The 22,878-nt window shown below is 41.5% G+C and overlaps 1 protein-coding gene across 2 annotated transcripts in view; it reads left to right on the forward strand.

Annotated features, from left to right (window-relative positions):
* Clcn4 (chloride voltage-gated channel 4) overlaps window positions 1-22,878 on the forward strand; it is a 70,846-nt gene that overhangs the window by 19,661 nt on the left and 28,307 nt on the right. The window contains exons 3-6 of one of the 2 annotated variants that reach the window (XM_057759121.1): window positions 7,517-7,688; window positions 9,685-9,784; window positions 12,846-13,033; window positions 16,405-16,527. In XM_057759121.1, the coding sequence (XP_057615104.1) occupies window positions 7,517-7,688; window positions 9,685-9,784; window positions 12,846-13,033; window positions 16,405-16,527 (583 nt within the window). The remainder of the gene's footprint in view (window positions 1-7,516; window positions 7,689-9,684; window positions 9,785-12,845; window positions 13,034-16,404; window positions 16,528-22,878) is intronic. The other variant, XM_057759122.1, reaches the window with a different exon arrangement.

The following is a 22,878-nucleotide window of genomic DNA, read 5'->3' on the forward strand; positions in this document are numbered from 1 at the left end:
TTCTGAGCAATCTCTAGTGAGAACTGTCTTTTTTGTTTCTGGTCAAATCCCAGTGCTATTAATGACAAAAATGAGGCACTTGTTCCTATGTAAGCCATCATGTTTTGAGATCAACTATAAATGACCTATATATCTCATGTTACTTTTTATGGTTATAATAAAAGTGATACAACTAGTTTCTGCCTTTCTAGCACTGGGATCACAAGTTTGTGTTACTCATCCTGCTTTTTTCATGGATTCTGTGGATCTAACTCAGGTCCTCATGTTTGTGTGGCAAGCACTTTCTTGAGAAAATCTAGTCCCTTATAGTACTATCATAAGGCGAAAGGACAGAGGTATTATATTAAATATTGCTGTCTGTGGCTAAAGAAAAAGGTCTGCCCAATGCAAAGCTATGCTTCTTGAGCTACTTTCTTGGGCTCCTAGTCAGAGGTCAATAATTCCTTTTACCTCCTTCACCCAGTCCATTTGCAGTAGAGCTCAGCTCCCCTCTCCCCATACACACTTTCCTGCCAGTCATGGTAGAGCATAGCAGCACTTCAAGATACCAGTCCTAGTTTCTTGCTTTCTCTAAGCATGTCAATGACATGTTTTCTTGCTCGCAGTGGTCTTCTGTTGGCCTTAGATCCTCAAGATCAAGGACAGACCCAGAAACTTTAGAGATTGCCCATGAGTACTGGCCTTACCCATTTATTGAGTCCTTGTCCAATCTTCACTGCCTCGTATCTGGAAATGAAAGTGTCCAAAAGCACTGTGAAAAGCACCTGGAACTGTTTACCTGCTGTGCACTAATACCACTTCTAATATCACTACTTTCTTGAGTTTGAGCTTGCGTGATGCTTCCAGAGGTGAACCTGAAAATTCTGAACCCTTAAGTCCAGAAAGATTCTGCTTTGACCTGGAAAGATGAATATAGACTAGAGTGTCCTGAAGACTGACTCAGTACTCAGAGAAAAAAATAACTTTTAAACCTCTTCTGACCAACAGCATGAGTTCATACCACTGAGCTCAGTTTTGGAACCACAGAGTCAAGGGCTGGAGAGATGACTCAGAGATTAAGAGCACTGGTTGCTCTTCCAAAAGTCCTGAGTTCAATTCACACTAAACACGTGATGGTTCATAACCACCTAGAATGAGATCTTGTGCCCTCTTCTGGAGTAAGGCATAAATGCAGGCAGAATGCTGTATGCATAATAAATAAATCTTTAAAAACAAACAAGCAAAAAACACCCCACCAAGTCATTGAATTCCAAATCTGAAAGTATGCTCACAACACATATTTTATGAATGAGAAGATTAAAGCCCATAGAAGTCAGGAGGCCTTTTCTCATCATCCCACAGCTCCGCAGGGTGGAGACAAAATTTTTCAGGGACTTGAAGATTTGATACATTGTTTGGGTCATTCTAAACAGTAGTACCCTTCAGAGCGAAACCAGAATTTTAGAGTAAAAACAATGTAGTCCCATAGAACTATTTGTTAGTGCTTTATCAATAATGTTGTCTTGCCTTATTCTTACAAGTACCTAAGGGGAAGTCTTGCTTCTATACCTCAGGGATGTGAGGGAACTGGAACAGAACTGAACGCCTAGGCAGAACCTCTTGGGAGAACACATGTTGGGGATCAAACTTCATTTTTCCCAGGTTCCTAATTTAGTTTTTTTTTCAGGGATGTGGCACCAATCAGCCAGAAGGGAATTGGTCAACTGAAAATTGCCAAGGAACTTTGTTGTAACCCAGATGCTGATGCATTAAATGAAATAAAGAATCGACTAGAGATTTTTTGGGGGGGGGGTCAGCTTTGTATGGCTGGGTCTTCTTTTGGCAATGGGCAAAATCAAGGGCTTCTGCAGCGTGATCCTGGTGGCTTCTGACATTTTGTTCTGAAAGACTTATACCCTCAAAATCATACTGATCATGTCCCCAAGGCTGTTGGTCTAAACTACCCTGAACCAAACAGTAACTACTGACAAATTCACTTATTTGCTTTTGCATTTTTTTTGTTCATGTATCTTCTACTCACAGTTCTTTTTTCTCCTCTCCCTTCTCTCTTTCTCATTTATGATGGCATTAAAATGTCTTTGCTATTTTAGGTGGTTGCAAGAAGTTCCAATGGGCTTTGCTGCCCCCGTGGTCCAGAAATAATGCATACATTGAATTAATTCAGTGAAGGTTATTGAACACCAGCTGCATTTCAGGCCCAAACACAGAGAGGCAAAAATGACTTAAGTTTTTCATACAGCAGAAGATCACAGTAAAGGAGGAATGGTGTGATGTACATAGCAGTTCTGATAAGGGAGGCTTTGAAATGCCTAAGTAGGATGCAGCAGCTCTCTCTCTGGGGAAACTAATTCAGTCTCTATAGGTGAGGAGGTGCAGCAAAGCGCTCTGCAGAGTAAATCAGAACTTTCCAGGCAGAGACCAAGAAGCCTTTCAAAGGATCAAAGGAGAGCAGCAGCACATTCAAAGGGATGGCATTGGGGGCAGATATGCTGAAAGTTGCCATTTAGTTCAGGATGGCATGTTCTTTTATACTTAGTGTGTGTGGGGCGGAGGGGGGGCTTGATTATTCTTGTTGATCTTTATCCAAGTGATTTCCTGCCTTCTTTCATCTCTAGAATCCATTACATCTTTACCAGCACCCAACTATATACAGGCTAGGTTTCCTTTAAATAATACAAATTCCTATTCTGAGGGTGAGCCGACCCATTCAGAGTAGCTTTTAACATCAAAGTCCTAAATGGCATCATTGATGCTATCACTGCTAACACATGCGTGTCTTTGTTGGGCTCTGGTAAATTGAGTTTACGGGATAGAGTCTGTTTTCATCTGCTGTTGAAGACTTTGATCCCAGTCTCTTGGAGGCTTCGTGCTGAGACTAAGCCTTACAGATACTTTTTGCCTTAAGGGATTAGATAAAAGTCCTAGGTGTCCTGAATGTTTTCCAAAGTCCCTTTGTAGGTAAATAATGGTTGTATAGGAGAGAGTCTATTTTCTCAGGCAGAGTATCACCAGCATGAGCTAGGGAAAATTCTGTTCCTTCTTATCTCTTCTGGGCATTGTCATCCATTGCTGCTTCAATCCCCTTCACCACTGGAGTTGTTTTTCCTTTCTGCAGAGTGGACTTCACTAGACTTCATTTTCCAGAGCCAAAGTGGGCATGACTGTATGCTGATAAAACTTGGTTTACAAAATTAGATGGTCAGACTTTTCCTGTATGGTGCATTTGCAGATACTTGATGTAGGTGATTCAGGTCAACAAGGGATCTCAGATTCAGACTGGAGGATGCTGTCTTTCTTTGATACAATGGCCTCAAGGTCATAAGCAGAGCTATCATCTGCCAAGCAAAATGTACCTGTTGGGAAGGACTAAAAATAAGTGGTGCAAATGATGATGTAGGGTTCCTACACCATACTGAGCTGATAGAGTTGATCATTAATCAGGTGACCTATACACACTACAGACTTCACAGAGGTGAAGGGGATTTCCTTGCCCATGTTGTCTCTGTTTGTACCCTTTGCAGACATCCCTTGGTCCTTTCTCTTTGTCCCAGGAGAGACATCAGCGACTCCTTTGGGGGTCCCTGGGAGGCAATCAAAACTCAATTGATTATATCATGTTTATTTTTCCCTACTAATTCTGGGTCTACTGGTCATACCTGACATTCTCCATCAGTGTCTACAGATGAATGCACTGTGGGGAAGGCTCAGTGGGAAAAGCTCTTGTCCTGCAATCATGGGACTTGAATTCAGATCCCCATGACCCTGTAAAACTGGTTGTGGTAACATATTTACGTATAATTCCAGAGCTCCTATGATGAGATGAAAATGAGACAGGGGAAGCCCAGGAAGCTGGGGAGCCAGGTAGCCTGGTGTACACAGTGATGAATAATAGATCTTGTCTCAAAGAAGGTAGGGGGCAAAGTGCAGCACCTAGGCTTGCCCCCTGGCACTTGTCTGTACACACACACACCTTCACCTCTCCCCTAAATGAAAAGCTTGCTGATGGGTTTATTCTCTGGATTGACTTTTTCATTGCAGCACTATAGCCTGGAGTAGGCGCTGCAGTAGAGACTTGCTTAGATTTCAGGTAGTCCCCTCCCCACTTTTTGAGATAAGTCTCAGTTTGTAGCCCCATCTTGAATTCATGGCAGTCTTTCTGCCACATTTAACAAGTACTGGGATTATATGCATGAACCATTCTGTCCAGCACCAATTTTCCTTTAGTAGCAGAACCAAATCTCTGCTATTCTTCCATTAACTGAGGTGGTTTTTTTCTTTTTTGACAAGACCTCTGCATTGTGTGGCTACAACCTGTCATCTTTCCTCATCAGAGAGTTTCCTTATCATAAGAGGTTGTGACCATATTGTTTTGTGAAAATGAGAATGCTACCAGCTTTCTAATTTTATTCCTTCCCTTATATTTTTGGTTATGGTATTGGTTGCTACCGACTTATGCAATGTGTTTCTTCCCTGGATACTCATCAGTAGGTGTAGTTTTCAACTTGGCACAGCTCAGACCTCAAACTTTGAAACTTAAAACAGCTGAGTTGCACAGATGGTCAATAAATCAATCATTGTGGCCATTTTATTGCTTGTAAGGTGATTACCATATTTTGTTCATAGTGACTTTTCTAGTTGATTAAAGTGAAGTTTCATCAGGACATGGTTGAGTCTTCTAGATACGTAAATATATAAAGCAATGAGAGAGGTCTGAACAGAAATATATTTTTTTTTTTTTGGTTTTTCGAGACAGAGTTTCTCTGTGGTTTTGGAGCCTGTCCTGGAACTAGCTCTTGTAGACCAGGCTGGTCTCGAACTCACAGAGATCCGCCTGCCTTTGCCTCCCGAGTGCTGGGATTAAAGGCGTGCGCCACCACCGCCCGGCTCAGAAATATTTTTATAACCACCTTCGATGTTTTAACCATTGATTCCTAGCCTTTTGTGGCCTTCATACTATAATTCAAATTTCCACGCTTTTTGCCAAAGTAATTTTTATTTGGTGCATTTTCTAGGCTCGTGTCTTTGTAGAAGTCATTTATTATTATTATTTTTTTTGTTAACCTGAGTGAACATTGATCCTGCTGCAGATTTTTTTTCTGTGCCTCAAATGTACTCCTATGTGATTTGGGAATGAGACTCTGAGGGTGGCAGAATATGGGAGGTTTATGTTCGATGGGTTTCCAGGCCAGGGGAGTCTGAACAGTTGGAATGGAATTGTTATCTAAGACATTCAAGTCTTTTACTGTCCTGGCAGCAAGATCCATTTTGACTGTGTTTTAAGAAAAACTTAAGTGAGTGTTTGTTCCCAGTGCTCCTTGCCCAGGACACTGTGCTGCCAGCTTTGTATGCCTCTTGGCTATCAGTAGTCTGTCCTACTGCTTTTGTTGGTATCCATGGCCCTCGTCTCTCAGAGAGCTGCTGCCACCTACAGATTGCTTTGATTGCCACTTGTGAATAAAAGTTACTCTGCAGCTACTGTTGCACATCTGGATGATGACAACCACAGAGGCTGTTTACTTCTTTTGTCTATTCTGTCTCTCAGGAGGACCAATGATTTTGGTTATTATTATTATTTGACGATCTGTTTCCTTTTATAAAACACAGAAAGAAGCTCATACTTAGTTGTGAACCGTATTTACAAATTTGCCTGTTCACTAAAATTTGCCATTTTCTGTGTTCTTCAGCATAGCATCCCTGTAACAAAATAGCTTATCTAGTCAACCTGAAAAGAAGAAGGGTTTATTGGGTTCATGGTTTTTGAGAATTCAATCTGTGATCAGTTAGCCACCTTGCTTTGGGATTGTGGTGACAGTGTACATTGTGGTACGATTTTGTGGTGGAACAGACACTTACTTCATGGCCAGGACATGAGAGGGGAGTGAGGGGAAGGAGCTGGGGCCCAGTACTCCCCCTTGGGGCACACACAGTTTATCATCTAAGGACCAACCCCCTCCCCCTCAGCTCCAGCTCAAGGTTTCACTTCTTTTTGATAGCGCCACCTTGAGGATAAAATATGTAATACTCAGATTTTTAGGGGACTTTCAAGAACCTAACTATATATAGTAGTACCAAGTCAGTAGTGGCACTTTAAAGGTTAGTCATTGACTTGGAAATTGTGCAGAATGGTGAAAAGTTCAAGTCATCAGGAACACATCTGGCAGCTGTGGTCAGAGAACATAACCTTTGCGTTTCTATGGTCATACTGTGAACTAGTGACCTTTTCCTGTTTTATTTAGTTCCTCACTAAAAACAAACCCCCAAACCTGTTTTCCTTTTGTTGGTAATTTTGCTGTTTAAAGTGTCCTTGTTCCTATGTCCTAGAGCATTGTTTGTGATGTGCTTTTTGGAGAAAATATATCTGATAGAGAAACTTTGATCAGGCCTCAGTAGTGGTGCAGTTGGTTGAGTTCAAGGATACTGAGTGAGGAGTGTCTATCAAATAAGATGTCTTTAAATAGAAACACAAACAAAAAGATTATTTATTGATAGGTTGAAAAAATTTGTGAGCAGAGGCTTGCAGGATTCATTTGGGGGCATTGTTTGGTATTTCTTAATTCAGTGTTCAATATCACTTTGTAGAAGATAACTGGTGAATACTAAGGATGAACTGTGTACATATTGCATTACAGCAGAGATACTGATATGGAAATAATTTTTATGTTATATAAAAATGAAAGCAGGAAATAGTAGCACATGTTTGTAATCCTAGTACCCAATAAGCAAAAGTAAGAGGATCAAGAGTTCCAGGACATTCTCTGTAACAAGGTCAGTCTGGGCTACATGAGACCCTTTCTAGAAACAGTTAGAAAAACAATTAGTGGTAATGTATGTTGACTGAGTTTTCTGTCCTGCACAGTTCCCACAATCATTAAGTCCCAAAGAAATCACACAGAGGTCTACATTAACTATAAACTGATTGGCCCATTATCTCAGGCTTCTTATTAACTCTTACAACTGATGTTAGCCCGTTATTCTTGTCTGTGTTAGCCACGTGGTTCAGTACCTTATTCAGCAGGGCAGTCACATCTTGCTGCTTCTCTGGTTGGGTCAGGACTGCTGAGGAATGGGCTTCCTCCTTCCCAGAATTTTCCTGTTATCATTGACCTACCTATACTTCCTGTCTGGTTGTCCCACCTATACTTTCTGCCTGGCTACTGACCAATCAGTGTTTTGTTAAAATATAATTGACAATATAGACATTTGTCCCACAACCAAATGTACTTGCCTAACATGTGAAAGGCCTATCCAGCACACAGCACCACACGTACCCCCCACATAAACACACACACATAGCACACACCCTACCACACACAGAAATACACACCAACACACAACATACACATATAACCAGAGAAAAAGAAAAGTAGATTGTTCTTGGATTATGGTGCTATATTCATGTTGTGGTCATGCTTACTTTGTTTCTTTGTGGAGCTGGGGATCAAACCCAAGCTCTCATGCATACTATGCAGATATTCTTGTCCTGAGCTACACACGAGCCCTGTTTGCATTTTAACAGGTGGACTTCTCTTCCAGGAGTAACTAGCATGGTCAGCTCAGGAGCCATGAGTGCCTCTGGGAACCTAATGGACTTCCTTGATGAGCCTTTCCCTGATGTGGGGACCTATGAGGACTTTCACACCATAGACTGGCTGAGGGAAAAGTCCCGGGACACTGACAGACACAGAAAGGTAGGTGGTACTATGCTAAAGAGTCTTTACTGATAGTTCCACAATGCTTCCATCTGCAGGTTATAATCTGAGCCTGAGGCTGTGCATCATGTGTTGGTTCCACAGCAGGAAAGATCTAGTAGAGGAAGCAGATACAAAGACTGAGAGTTACAATATCAGGTACTTTGGGTAGAAATATGACCAGTGTAAACAACAAAGGGACCCTGAAGTCAGACACATTTGAACCACCTCTTGCCCTTGACACCTTCATGGTGGTTGAGTTTGAGGCTGTCATTTCTGGGCCTCATTTACTCATTAATCCTTGAGAAAAAAGTGATGACATTGAAGATCGGATGAGACTGTATGTGTGTCTGTGTGTGTGTGTTATTATGCTACCAGATATCTAGTGTGTACTAGAATATGGCAAATGCTATGGACTCATTTATGAGGGATGACTAGAGAGTTTTTTTTTTTTTCAGAGAGGTAAGATTTTAATTTGTTCTCTCAATGTGACCAAGAATTTGGTAGTCAGAGAGAGGGAAAAGATCTTAAATATAGGGAGTGTTCTTTTTTTTTTTTTTAAGTCACGGACACATGAAAGAATGTGACACCTTCAGATCATTCCAGGGAGTCCTGGGTTTGTTGGAGGATTCCCAGAAGGAGATGAATAGAGATGAGCCTAGAAGAGTATGCTGCGGAGCTGTGTTAGGAATGATTAAATAACCCATGGGGAGGAATTGCTGAAGGCTGAAGAGGACAGTAGAGAGGTACTGCAGAGAGACAAACAGGAAGCGGAGGAGTGTGGTCACAAGGAAGGAGGAGTTCTTAATGGAGGCTGAAAAAAAAGATGCCTGTGCGATCATGATCAAGCCTCAAGCTGTGTAGGGCTTTAGAGAAGGGAGTAGAGTGAAATGGAGTCATAGAACCATAGGTTCTTGACAGACAAGGTGGGGCTTTTGCTAATGAGTGGAGGATGGGGAGCAGCAGGGGCTTGGAAATAGCATGCTGTGCAGCTCAGTGTGAGGTTAGGGCTCACCTTGGAGGGTGCAAGAGCCCTAGCCTGCAGATGGTTGCTGAAGCTTGAGACATGGCCAAGGTGGCTTGGGGACTTTTTGTTTGTTTGTTTGTTTGTTTTTTGAGACAGGGTTTCTCTGTAGCTACAGAGCCTGTCCTGGAACTAGCTCTTGTTGAACAGGCTGGCCTCGAACTCACAAAGATCCGCCTGTCTCTGCCTCCCAAGTGCTGGGATTAAAGGCGTGCGCCACCACTGCCCGGCATGGCTTGGGGACTTAAAGAGAGATGTGGTGGTGGAAACTGGACCCTGGAAAAGTTAGGGTACACATTTTGCATACAGAGGAAGGCAGGTTGGAATCAGAGCCAAAGACTTGGAAGAAGCAGACAGGAATGAAATAGGAAACCAAGAATAGGTGGGGGGATGATGATGTTAGAGGAGTGTAGGGCTCCCCCAGAATGGGACGGGAAAGAGGTATGCTATAAAAATGCCATAATGGTCTATGAGGAGTTAGAGTATCCCTAAAAGAGTACTTAATTAAAAATCCATATTGAATCTGATTATCTAAAATCCATTTTGAAAGGAGACACTGATTCTGCGCTGCTTCCATATAGCCTTGTGAACTAGGAAGCCCATTGAATCAGTCTTGCATTGCTGCAAGAACAGTGTGACCGGGAATTTGATGGCTTAATTATATTCATCTCCTCAGTCACGTTGTTTCCTGAGGAATCTACTTCAGAGAAAGAAGCAGGAAATGGACTTGTTTTTTTTTTAAATACATTTATTTATTTATTATGTATACAATATTCTGTCTGTGTGTATGCCTGCAGGCCAGAAGAGGGCACCAGACCCCATTACAGATGGTTGTGAGCCACCATGTGGTTGCTGGGAATTGAACTCAGAACCTTTGGAAGAGCAGGCAATGCTCTTAACCTCTGAGCCATCTCTCCAGCCCAGGAAATGGACTTGTGTTCTGATCAACTGCTTTGTGTATTTTATTTTTAGATAACCAACAAAAGTAAGGAGTCAATCTGGGAGTTCATCAAGAGCCTGTTGGATGCGTGGTCAGGATGGGTGGTGATGCTACTCATCGGGCTACTGGCAGGTATGTGCAAGATATGTATGTGTGCTGTACTTCTAGTACCCCCACACTCCAGATGTTTAGGAGACACTGAAGCTATGTAATATTCATCTTCTATCTCAATGTAAGAGATTTACTGATTGAAAATACCTGAATGACTATTTTTTTTCTAGAATCTACCAAGACTAAGGCGGGAGCCTGACCCTAACTGTGGCATCACAGACCAAAACAGAGATAGCTCACAAAGCAAGTGTGAACTTCTGAAAAGTTGCAAATAACAGCGCTATTTGGCCTTGTACACACACTGCATAGATTTATGACTACCCTGGGATTTTACCGAAAGCACACATTTTATATTCTGTTATACCTAGCTATGTATGGGGTTACAAAATATGGAAGCATTATAATTTTGAAGCATCAAGCGTCACATGTGGTGGGCTTTTCCTACTACTTGAAAGCCCTGAAATGCATGATTGAGCATGCTATGGCATTCAAAATAATATTAACCACCCACAGGATCCAAGGTGAATCGAGGACAGTTGCATCTAGACTATACACTGTTCCAACCCGTAGAGACTCCTCATCTTCCGCTGTCATAATCTCAGTGCCATTTTGTGGATAGTAGATATTTGGCTCTTTGTGGTAGTCGTTTGCTGAAGTTAGCTTCTTTTTTTAGAAGACTATGAGGATTGGTATTAAACAGCATTTCTGGAGAAAACACTATAATGGTCTAAAGACCTCTTTTCCCTTTATGATTCTAATGTGTAACTGGAGGCAGCAAACACTTAGAAAGCTAGTTCTACGACCACAGTAAAAAGTGAAGGAAGGTACAGAATGAAGGGGTTTTAAAGATCCAGTGTTCTTTGGATTTGGATGCATATTGGAACAAGATCTAGAAAGTAGCACCGTTTTCCCTTGGCTCTAATGGTGGGGAGGACTCGGGTGTCCAACTGCCTGGATGGATGTTCCCTTGGTTTTATTTGGGATCCCCTCGCAGAGGATCACACTTATCCTCTGCAGAACTAATTTACCAGAATTTACCATAAGGCGGCACTGTTGCACCACAGACCAAAGCAGAGATGGTTCACAAAACAACTTGCATCAGCAAAGGAGATTGGATGAAGAATAATGTGACTGTGAACGGTTGAAAAATGATGGATTTGGGGGGTGATCATCAGATCTTGCTCACATGTCACTTTCCACTTGAAATTTTCTCTGATCATTTCTCTAAAAAAATCACATCTTTCTCTCATTGAGCCTCTCTCTCACCAGTTTTAGTTTCTCTCTTTCTCTCTCTGTCTCTCTCTGTGTAACAGATTTACTGAATTATACTACACATATTGCATGATTAACCCATTTAAAGTGTACAATTAAGTGGTTTTTAGTGTATTTATAGAGTTTGCAATTATCATCATGACCAATTGTAGAACAATTTTATCATTCCCACCTGAATATTATCTGCACCTTTTAGCTATGGAAGGTTCTAAACCATTACCAGTCTACTTCCTTTCACTGGAGATCTGTCTGTTCTGGCCATTCCATGTAAATGGAATTGGACATTATGTGTGTCCTTTGAAGTGGACCCAGGTCCAGGTGCCTGGCCTGACCTTAACGGTGACACAAAAGCTAGATGACAAGACCTTTCCTTTCTCGTACACACACACACACACACACACACACACATATATACACACATATATATATACATGGACACACCTACATGCATACATACACACACACTGTTCTATGGGCCTGGATATACCTTTAGGGCTTAGTAGCAAGAGGGATACAAATAAGACAGCCAGGGAAGAATGCATACTACGAAAGGAGAAAAAGGGTTTAGGGTCAAGCTTTGAGGAAATATCCCCCTTAGAATGCAGGGTGGAGAAGCAGGAAAGATCAAAAGAGACAGAAAATCCGAAAGCAAGGGGGAAACCAGGAGAGCTAAACTTTGCAGAAGCCAGGAGCTTCTGGAAGAATGGAGTGCTTGGCAATTTCAAGTGATGCCAAGAGGCTGAAAACTAGGGTTGGCAACCTTCTTTCTATCAAAGGCTAGCAAATAAGTGTTTTTGGCTTTTTGAGCTGTGTAGTTTCTGTCTCTATACTTCAACTCTGCTACTGTAGCAGGAAGCCACAGTCAGCATCCAGTGATAAAGTGTGGCTGTGCTGGGTTAAAGCTTTAGTAACAAAAAGGCAGTGGGCTACATAGGGCCTCTTGGTTGTGTGCTGTACGACCTGTTCCGAATAGTGAAAACTGGGTACAAGCTATTGCTTTCTTAGTAGAAGGAGAGAATGAACTGGACTGAGGGAAAGAAGAGAGAAGGGAAGCTCCAGGACAGTGTCTGGAGGGGAATGTGGACTACTGGTGACTTAAATGTTCATGAGAAAGCCATTGGAGAGGGAAGGGCTGTTTACTTGCTTATGTGTTTGGTGCATGTGATGTGAATTATGCATATGTTGTGTGTGTGTGTGAGTGTGTTTGTTTGTGTATGTGTGTGCACCCACCAGTACATATGTATTTTGAGGCCAGACAAAGATGTCTTCCTGTGTTTATTTCTACCGTATTCCCTCCAGGCAGGACCTCTTACTGCATCTGAAGTTTGTTCTTTTGGCTAAACTGGCTGTCCAGGGAGCTTCTGGTATCTCCATTTTGCCTCCCTCAACACTGGGGATATAGGTATACATGGTCATGCTTAGGTTTTATGTAGGTGTTGGGATTTGAACTCAGGTCCTTATGATTGCATAAAAACAGTCTTATCTCCTGAGCCATCTTACTAAATTGAGGATAATTTTTCAAGCAGTATATTGACACTAAAAAACTCAGAGAGTGATGACTGAATCTTAAACTTTTTTCTGCCCTCACAACTTAAGAGAATGGAACCACATAACCCTACTACCTGATTTGAGGCCCTAGGGCCTTTGTGGTTCTTTGGGATGCCCATGCCATAAATGCTCAGGTTACTTCCAAGTGGATGAAAGCAGCTGTCAGTTTTAGTGGCAGTAGCATGGGTGTACACTCAGCTTTGGGAATGCCCTGTCTTCTTTCCATGTGGCATTTCTTCTCCATGATTTATTCTTTTTCTAGGTACTTTGGCTGGGGTCATCGATCTCGCTGTTGACTGGATGACAGACCTGAAGGAGGGTGTCTGTTTGTCTGCCTTCTGGTACAGTCATGAGCAGTGCTGCTGGACCTCCAATGAGACCACTTTCGAGGACAGGGACAAGTGTCCCCTGTGGCAGAAGTGGTCAGAGCTTCTGTTGAGCCAGTCAGAGGTGTGTATCTGTGTAGGATCTTGGGACCACCATAATCCCAAGTTCCTGAACACCTATGATTTCACCTTCAGATTATATTCTCTGGCTTAAATAGTGCTATTGCTTGCTTCCATTGAGCTCTGAGCCTGCTCAGAATTTACTTGGAAAACCCTTGCTGACCTTGGAGCCCCTCGCTCATGGGCATTATATGTGTATTTTAGGGTGCCCCTTTCTTTCCTTCCTCTCTCCCTCACTTTGTCTGTCTTTTCTCTCTTCCTGTCTCCCCTATCTCTTTACTGATTTTCAGACATGCTCTCACACTATAGCCCATCCTGGCCTGGAACTCACAGTAATTCTCCTACTTCAGCTTAAGTTCTGAGACTTCAGGCATGAACTATCACAGCTGGTATATTTGCCTTTTTCTTACCAAAGGTAGTTTCTTCTTTGTTCTGAAGAAATGGAGTTGATTTTTATGTTTTAAGCCGGAAGAAAAGGTTTTATCAGTTTATAAAGTAACAGTTTCAGGGAGCCAATTTATACTTCATCAGATCTGTAGCACGAATAATAAAAACCAGGGGTTCAAATTGAGGATCAGAAAAGCAAAGCGGCCAGCCACCAGCTCTTACATCTACCTCAGATCAAAACGGGCAATCCTGCCTCCACAAGTCAGCAGACTGAGACTGAGCATGACCCCTATCTCCTCCCCTTTTATATTTCTCTCTAGTGCTGGTATTAAAGCTGTGCCACCACTGACTGGCCTCTATGGCTAACTAGTCTGGCTGCTGCTATTAAAGGTGTGTACTACCACTGCCTGGCCTGTATGGCTGACTAGTGTGGCTGCTGGTATTAAAGATGTGTACCACCACTGCCTGGCCTGTATGGCTGACTAGTGTGGCTGCTGGTATTAAAGATGTGTACCACCACTGCCTGGCCTGTATGGCTGACTAGTGTGGCTGCTGGTATTAAAGGTGTGTACCACCACTGCCTGGCCTGTATGGCTGACTAGTGTGGCTGCTTTGCATTCAGATCTTCAGGCAAGCTTTATTTATTAAAACACAAATAATATACCACTATAAGATCCTTCCGCAGAAAGTACAATTCAGTAGCTTTGGTCATAGTCACAGAATTATGTAATGATCACCATGGTCAATTTCGGAATATTTTTATCCATAACCCCCCCCCCCCCCAAATCTGCCTGTTCTGCTCTAGAGTCATTGATTAATAGTCCCAAACAACTGCCAATGACCTTTCTGTCTCTACAAATTTCCCCCTTCTAGACCGTTCAGTTAAATGAATCCATGACTTTGTGGACTTTGTGGATATTGTGTTACTTAGCATATTGTTTTCCAAGTTGCTTCATGCTGTAGCCTTAGTCAGCATTTGCTTCCTTTTCATTGCTGTATGATACTCCATTGTATGGCTAGTCTGCATATTATTTGATGAACATGTGTTCTTGTTTTTTGACTAGCATGACAATGTCACCATGAACATCTGTGTTCCAGGTGGGAGCATAAATTTCATCTCCTTTGGGTATATATAGGTGTAAACTCTGGGAGAGAGGTGACCCCTAGATTTAACATTTTGAAGAACTGGTAGGATGGTTTCCGAAGTGGATGCACTTATTTACATTCCCATGAGCAATATATAAGGGTCCTGATTTGCTTACCTACTTTACAACACTTGCTAGCATCTGCTTTCATTGTAGCTAACCTAGTGCGTGTGAAATAGCGCTTCATTGTGGTTTCTGTTATTATCTTCCATCGACCTTTTCTGACCCAATCAGAAGATGCTTCTGTGAAAAGCAGGTCTGGGGCACATGAATATATGGGTGACCCACAGATCTAGTACTTACCTTCATGGCATTTAGAAATTCAGATTGTCATGCATATTTTGCCGAGACAGAGGCCAGCCTAGTCTCCATAGTAAGACTCTGACTCAAAAGAAAGATGACGAGGAGGGTCATTGATTGATCAAGGCCAGGTGAAAGGAGCTAGGTAACAAGCTTTACATTAGGGGTGATAGCAGAACTGTAAAAGTTCAAGTATGTTGGGAGGGTATCTGTAATCTTTTTGAACTTCTCCTTTCCCTGTTTCTTTTGAAGGACTTTTTTAGCTGAAGACATTTGCAATATACTTTGCCATTTTACTAATCCTTTCTCTTGATGGAATATTGCCTCACATCTTAGAAACAGTCAGGAGTCTTGAAATCTCACACATTCTTGCCATTATTTCCAGAAAGAAATTCTAGACTTGGGTTGATGAGCATGGGCAGATGGGCTTGGCTGACTGCCATCTTTTTCCCACTAGCAGCATGTGTTCCAGGGGAAATAGAGGTGCCTATGTTTTCAACTGGTTGTAAGATTTATTCTTTGTTTCAAAGAATTGCTCTTTAAAAGAGTGAGAAGTTTGTTTTAGCCTTCAAAATGTACTTATTTAAGTGGATGAAAGGTATTCCTTGGGCTGATTTCTCACTACAGTGTGTGAAATATGTGGCCACATTGCAATCTCCAGGAACATGTCCTAACATTTAATAGGCACATATGTGGCCATGGCCTAACAGGTAGGTAGGCCTTTTCTCTTGCTTGAATAATCCAGATGGTGAGAAGAAGCTGAAGCCTCAAGAAAGGATAAAGTACCCAGACTGTGTGCTTGTATCAGAAAAGGAAAGAAAAGACAAGACTAGCTACTTTGGAATAAATAGTCCAATATATTTTTCTGAAGAGGGTAACCCACTGACTGGGAGAAGATCTTCATCAAGCAGCTCCTTTCTAGGAGTGCCTGTCACATGTTAGCACTTGGTGGAATCTTCCAGAGGCTTGTTAAAATACACTGGGCTGTGTGCCTTTGTGAAGTATCTGATTTGGCAGCCCAAGGGTAGGGGCCCACAGGTTATGTTTCTGCCAACCTCCCAGGTGATGTGGTGCTGTTGGTCCATGGACCACACTTAGAGAAGCAACCTTCTCAAACACAGAACTGAAGCTTATTCACTGTGGTCTGGGTGTGGCTGTAATGAAAACAAAGAGGCCATCCCACCACAGACAAGACAAAACAAATCGTATACAGTCTCACAGGCAGCGTTTTGTGCACCACACCTTTTATTAACTACAGTGCAAGTGGTGATTACAATCCAGCATCATCCTTGCTTTCCATCACTGCTGAGATTTCATACACTGGAAGGCTTGTGTAAATAGCTCCTGGAGAAACACCTGATGCTGTTTGTGTGTAGTGACTATAGCAATAGCAACACCTGGTGCTTTCCTTTATGCAGGCCTGGCAGGAACCTCTCTGAGCCCATCAGAACTTTGCTTTCCTAATGGAGATGGTGGGGTTGGGTACATTATTCAGGTCTGCTATGGTTCACCGCTTCTTCCTTCTTTTGTGTCTGCTTTTTAGGGTGCCAGTGCTTACATTCTGAATTACTTAATGTACATTCTGTGGGCATTGCTGTTTGCGTTTCTGGCCGTCTCCCTGGTACGTGTATTTGCACCATATGCCTGTGGCTCTGGCATACCTGAGGTAAGTTGTAGCTAAAATCCTGTGTGCCAGCTATGATCTCCACAATAAGCTTACTAGATAGGCACGGTTCATTCACTTAGTAGTTAAGAAAACTAAAATAAAAACTAGTTAAGTAACTTCCCTAAAGTCTTTAATCTGGCAAGCTGTGAGTTGAACCCAGAAGTCTGGTTTCACAATGAGTACTGTATTCAGCAGTTTGGGTCTGTTGCTTCTCAAATGATTAGACCTCTGCCTTGGAAGCCAAGATAAACTCTTAAAGCTTGAAGAATCTGGGATCACAAAGCATCCTCGTAAAATTGCTACTGTAGTAACTCTATGATGTAATGTGAAAACCAGATAGTAGTGGAGGTGACAGAAATACGAAAATAGGAATCTTTAAAAAATTAATTCTGGAGGCTGGAAAGGTGGCTCAGAGGTTAAGAGCACTGACTGCTCTTCCAGAGGTCCTGAGTTCAATTCGCAGCAACCACATGGTGCCTCACAACTATCTGTAAAGAGATCTGGTGCCCTCTTCTGGTGTATAAACATACATGCAGTCAGAACACTATGTATAAATACATAAATCTTAAAAAAATTAATTCTGCTTTCCGTGCATACACTGGGACTATGCCCATGTGAATATACAGCTCTTATAAATAATTTTCAGCAATCTGATGTAACCACTGTATCAGGGAAGTGACTTCATCATTCACTGAGATCAAACATGAAGCCTGGGAGAATCTGCTGGGTAGAATGATAGTAATTGAGCTGACTCCTGAAAGATGCAAAATGAAAAACCAGAAATCATAGAATGTCTTTCAGGTTCTCTCTAGTTACAACATTTGCATTGCTCTTATGTGGCAGTGGAGAGGGTAAGGTGAGAGAAGAGTTCTGGACTGATAGTGGCACTGGGTCCCTGTTACCCTCTTGAAAGATTTATTTCTCTTTGGATATTGTGTTCCATGTATCTCAGGCTATTCACAAGCTTCCAATGTAGCAGAAGATGACCTTGAATTACTTATCCTCCCTTCCTCAATTTTCCAGGTGCTGGGATGGATTGCAAATGTGGACTACCAGGCCAGGTTTATGTGTTGCTGGGATTTGAACCCAGAGCTTTGTGCATCCTAGAAAAATACTCTACTGACTTAACTACATTTCCAGGCCAGTTTACCCAGTGTTGTGCCTTCCCACACCAATGCTGGTCTAGGCAGTTCACACAAAGGGGCAGAAGATATCAGGAAGGTGTACTGAAAAAAGTTCAATATAGACTTCTTTCAAGAAAAAGAGTAGAAATATGTATTGATACGCCTTACTGAATTTTTGGCAGTTTATTTTGTCATATTAATTCAAGATCATCCAATCAAACTGCTTTAGCACCTGCCTTAGTCAGTGTTCTATTGCCATGAAGAGACCATGACCATGGCAACTCTTTTTTTTTTCTTTGGTTTTTCAATACAGGGTTTCTCTGTGTAACAGCTCTGATTGTCCTGGAACTTGCTTTGTAGACCAGGCTGACCTCAAACTCACAGAGATTCACTTGCCTCTGCCTCCCGAGTTCTGGGATTAAAGGTATGCTCCACCACTGTCTGGCCCATAGCAACTCTTACAAAGGAAAGCATTTATTTGGGGCTGTCTTACCGTTTCAGAGATTTAGTCCATTATCAACATGTTGGGGAGTATGGTGGCATGCAAAGTGCTGGAGAAGTAGCTGAGAGTTCCACATCCAAAAAAGAAAGAACTACCAGACCCAGCTTGTGCTTTTGAAGCCTCAAAGCCCATCTCCCAGTGGCATAATTCCTCCAGCAAGGCCAAACCTTATAACCCATCCCAAGTAGTTCCAATCCCTGATGACTAATCATTCAAACATATGAGCCTATGGGGGCATTCTTGTTCAAACCACCACATTCCACCCTATTTCCTCAATACAACCAATTCTGTTCTGATGAAGTGTATTTACTTTGAAAGCATATGATGATATGCAAAATGGCACACTAAAAACCAGAGACTTATGAGAAAATGTGTCAGAGTGTGATCACAATACTTAGAACCTGACAGAGGAAGAGAGAAACCTGCTAAGAACAGTAGCACAGTGTCATGTATGTTAAATGGTCCCCACATATATCAATGCTAAATAAATACTTCACTTATTGAAAAAACTTGAATGTTCGCTTGTGGAAAGTGGGGGCTAAGCATTGCAGTTGGTGAGAACTAAGATAGTGTGTATTCCAAAATCAATAGACAGTGGTCACAGCAGGTATGACAGCCATGACACCCTAGCACAGGTGTGAGATGGTAGATATTAGAGTCATATTGAAATGCATATTTTGTGTTTTCCTACACAGCTCAGTTCAACTAGAGACACTTTTCTGCATTCACCCTGTAGTTCTCCTGGGGAAATTATCTATACACGGTCACAAAATTTGCATTATATGTAAATTCTTCTCTGATGAATGAATAGTATGAGTGGCAGTTTTTATTCCCAAAGCAAGTATTGCCTCAGAACTGACTGTTTTATTTAACACCCAGAACCTAGGCACCCTGGACAACAAGAATAGATAATTATTACTGTCCCAATTTATGATCTTACTGTTCATTAGTAGGCATCTTTTTGCTCAAGCTTTTCCCCAAACAGGAAGATGGTCATTAGGGATGCTCAAAGAAAAATAAAATGCATGCTGGATCAATCCTTGTCCCCTCTTCAAAAACCAGAGATGAATGGTTGTACTGGTGAGCTTGCAGGCAGATGTGACCTTTGTCTTTGAGTAGCTGCTCGAATGTTTCTTCTCCAGTGCGGATACTCTTTAAATGAAATTTTTATTTATTATTACATCGTGTGTATGCATGCATGTGATGTACACAGATGAAGGGGTCTCTGCACATCCCACAATGTTTGTATAGAGGTCAGAGGACAACTTTCTGGAGTCATTTCTCTCCTTTTACCTTCATGTGGGTGCTGGGAATTGAACTAAGATCATGAAGCACACTGCCAAGTGCCTTTACCTGCTGAGAGATGTTACTGACCCCAAAGTAGATATCATCATTGGTGAAGTTGCACATTGAAGTTTCTTATGTGATAAAGTGACATGTGATATGGATAATACTCACAACAGCGATATCAAGTGTGGCAAGTAAAAAGTGAACGGATCCCTTGAGGATGGGTCTCTTTATATGGTAGCGAAAATGAAACAACCTATGTGCTAACTTGATCAAGAAATACAATGGAATTATTGGAAGTGGAGGGGGAAGAAGGATGGTTCTGCTGAGGAGACAAATAGGGCTTTCAAAGGTTATCTACTCCTGTATTTCTTAAAAGTGGTGGAAAGCATGATTGCTTGCCCTGCCAGCACTCTTTTAACCATATGCCGTTACTTAATAGAGTCATTTCTCTGTTTTCCAAGCATTCGTGATAATCTGAAAGTTTTATGAACCAATGGAGATTTCACAGTTGAGGTTGGCTAGTATGAGCCAGCAGTAACAATGCCTGCACTGTTAGTGTAGTAGAGCTGGAACTCCTTTACCTGTGAAGACAGAACCAACCATGATTCTTGGAGAAGATGGACAAGGTGAAAAGTCTATGTAAACCCGCATTTTTGTGTATGAGAAGAACTTTCTCTGAGTCAAGCCAGATCCCAGTGGAAATTGACTTAAAGTAGGGATTGGAACCCGCTATTTTATGTTAGCAAAGATTGGGCTGAGCTGCTTAGAAAGAGTACTTTGTCTTGCTGGAGTCATGCAGTCTGCTGGAATATATTGTATGGCAGGTCACACAAAAGCAGACTTTGAAAACAATGCACATGGGCACATATTCACACCATTTTATAATGCAGAAAATGAGACTGAAGGCCTTGCACATGCCTGGCAAGTACTCTGCTTTTGAGCTTCAAATTAGTCCAAAGTAGGTTTTCAAAATTGCTCATCCCTCTGAGATTTTTTTTCCACAATATTTTGATTATTTAAAATAAAAATTCCTTTGGAAAAAATTTTTAGGGAGGTTCTCATTATATAGCTCTAATTCTGTGGAATTACAATGTGGCCTGGGCTGACCTTGATCTTTTATCAATTTTTAATCTGTACTTCCTGAGTTCTGTTGTGGATTACAGATTGCATCACTGTACCCACTATAAACATTTTAAATGCTAATTTAGAGAGTTTTTGTGTAATAAATGCACTGTATAATTTCTGTAAAGCACATTTGAAAATGAACACTTGAGCTGAAGGGATAGCTCAGTGGATAAGAGTGCCTGCTGCACAAACATGAAGGCTTGAGTTTGAATATTCAGCACTTAAGTAAGTTGAGCATGGCTGCACATCCCTATAGCATCAACATGGTGGAACAGAGATGGGCAGGTCCTGGGAACTCATTGACTAATAATCAGCCTAGCTGAAATAGTAAGCATCACGCTTAGTGAGACACACGGCCTCAAGGAAAAAGTAGACAGTGATAGAAAAGACATCTGACATCCTCCTTTATTTTCTATATGTGCATACATAGGTGCCAGGACCCATGTACATGCACCCACATACCACATATACACACAAATAAAATAAAAGTGAACACTTGTGGCTTCAGAGTTTGGAGAAAACTTACGTACTCTGGGAACTCTCAATTCCGAAAAGCCACAAGTGTTAACTACCACCTGGACAAGAAATTGCATCCTCAGAATTTATTCTTCACTGAGTTCTGTTCTTTACAAAATACGAACATTCATACAAACATTTATCTATCAGAAAGAGCTTTGATCATAATGGTAACACCACAATAAGAGTCTCTGCAATACATCTCACTAAAGCCCTGCATGCTTCAGTTTCTATCAATTCAAATTAAAGTAATTAGATTTGGGCATCTCCTGGGAATGCATCTGCCTTCTTTAGTTCTTAATTTGATAATAAAATTTTATAAAATTATTTTAGAGAATTACAAAATACCTATTACATTGGCGAATTCACTGCATGTCATTGCTGGCAGAGCCTCAGGTAATTTAGATGTTTGTGATTTTCTAAGTGGTATTATGCTTTTAAAATGTACCCCGGGGTACAAATCCTTATAAACCGACTGACAAAAATTATATTTTTATTTGTGGCAATACAAAAGGGCTAGATTGTGGCAGGCATAATCAGATATCCCTTCCATACAGAGTTCTCATATCCCCAAAGCACAGGCTCAATTAGCATAACTGTCACTAGTTAAATACGAGTTTGACCACAACTAGTTTATCTGAGTAGTTAAAGGCTAGTTCAAGAAGTACTGTCTGACTATAGCTAAGAGACCTCTTATATATTCTGCAGGAAGGAACTCACAGAGAATTTTGGGATCTCTCACTCTCCTTCCCTCCCCTATCTCCTACTCTCTGTTCTCCTCATTCTCTTTTCCTCCTTCTGAAATTGAAAGCTGATTTTCTGAGTGACTCTGTGATGCACATCTCTAATCGCAGCACTTGGGAGGTGGAGGCTTGAGAATCAGGTCAGTTTGACCTGTATAGTGAGATTCTGTCTTAACCCTATCCCACTAAAAGACAAGAGGTCTCTCATAATACTAAGATAGACTCCTGTGCACACTCCTTTCAAGCCCACTTATAATCTCCTCAAACCAATAAAGCTGACATGATAAACAATACAAGTGAGCATTGAAAAAATAAATTGTGTTTCAGTGATGAACCTTAAATATTGAGAAGTTAGGGAAATTTTTGTTACTTGTTTCGGGCTAGAACATTTTGAAATCGTCTGACTGTAAAATTCCCCTTTGCCTTGGCTGCATCTCTGGGCAATTACATTAGATCTCTGTGGGGAGAGTTAGATCTTGCTGAGATCTCTGTAGGGAGAGCTACTCTTTGACATTTTCTAGTTCATCAAGTGATTCTGATGAGGTTGAGAAGCATTGTGTTCACTGCTTGAGAAGTTGTTTTACTTGACTGAGTAATGTCCACAAGAAGATATTTTTGTGTATGTAACTGACACTGAAACGGGAAAACATTATCCCATAACATAGCATACAACTGGAAAAAGTGGCTGGGAATTTGATTAACTGGCTTAGTGTCTCGTGAATCTAATCAGAACTTGAAAGTTGCCAGCTCAATGGCAAACAATCACCCATTTTTATCCAATTGTGGCAGAGGTTGGAAGTAAGAAAGAATTGAACCATTTGAGGGGGTAGACTTTATTATACAAAGTCCATCATAGATACTGGCATCCAATTGAATTCTAAGCAAAGACTGAAATGTACTTGTGGGGGAAAAGCCATTGTTTGCATTGACAAAATGGAGCAAGTCTGCAAAGGAGTAAGATAGTTCTCCTGTACTCAAAGTCCTTTTCAATATGAGACAGCAGGAACAAAGTATATGACTGATACGTATGGAAACAGCATAGTGAAGTCCA

This window comes from Chionomys nivalis, chromosome X, assembly GCF_950005125.1.
Source record: "Chionomys nivalis chromosome X, mChiNiv1.1, whole genome shotgun sequence".
Lineage (NCBI taxonomy): Eukaryota > Metazoa > Chordata > Mammalia > Rodentia > Cricetidae > Chionomys > Chionomys nivalis.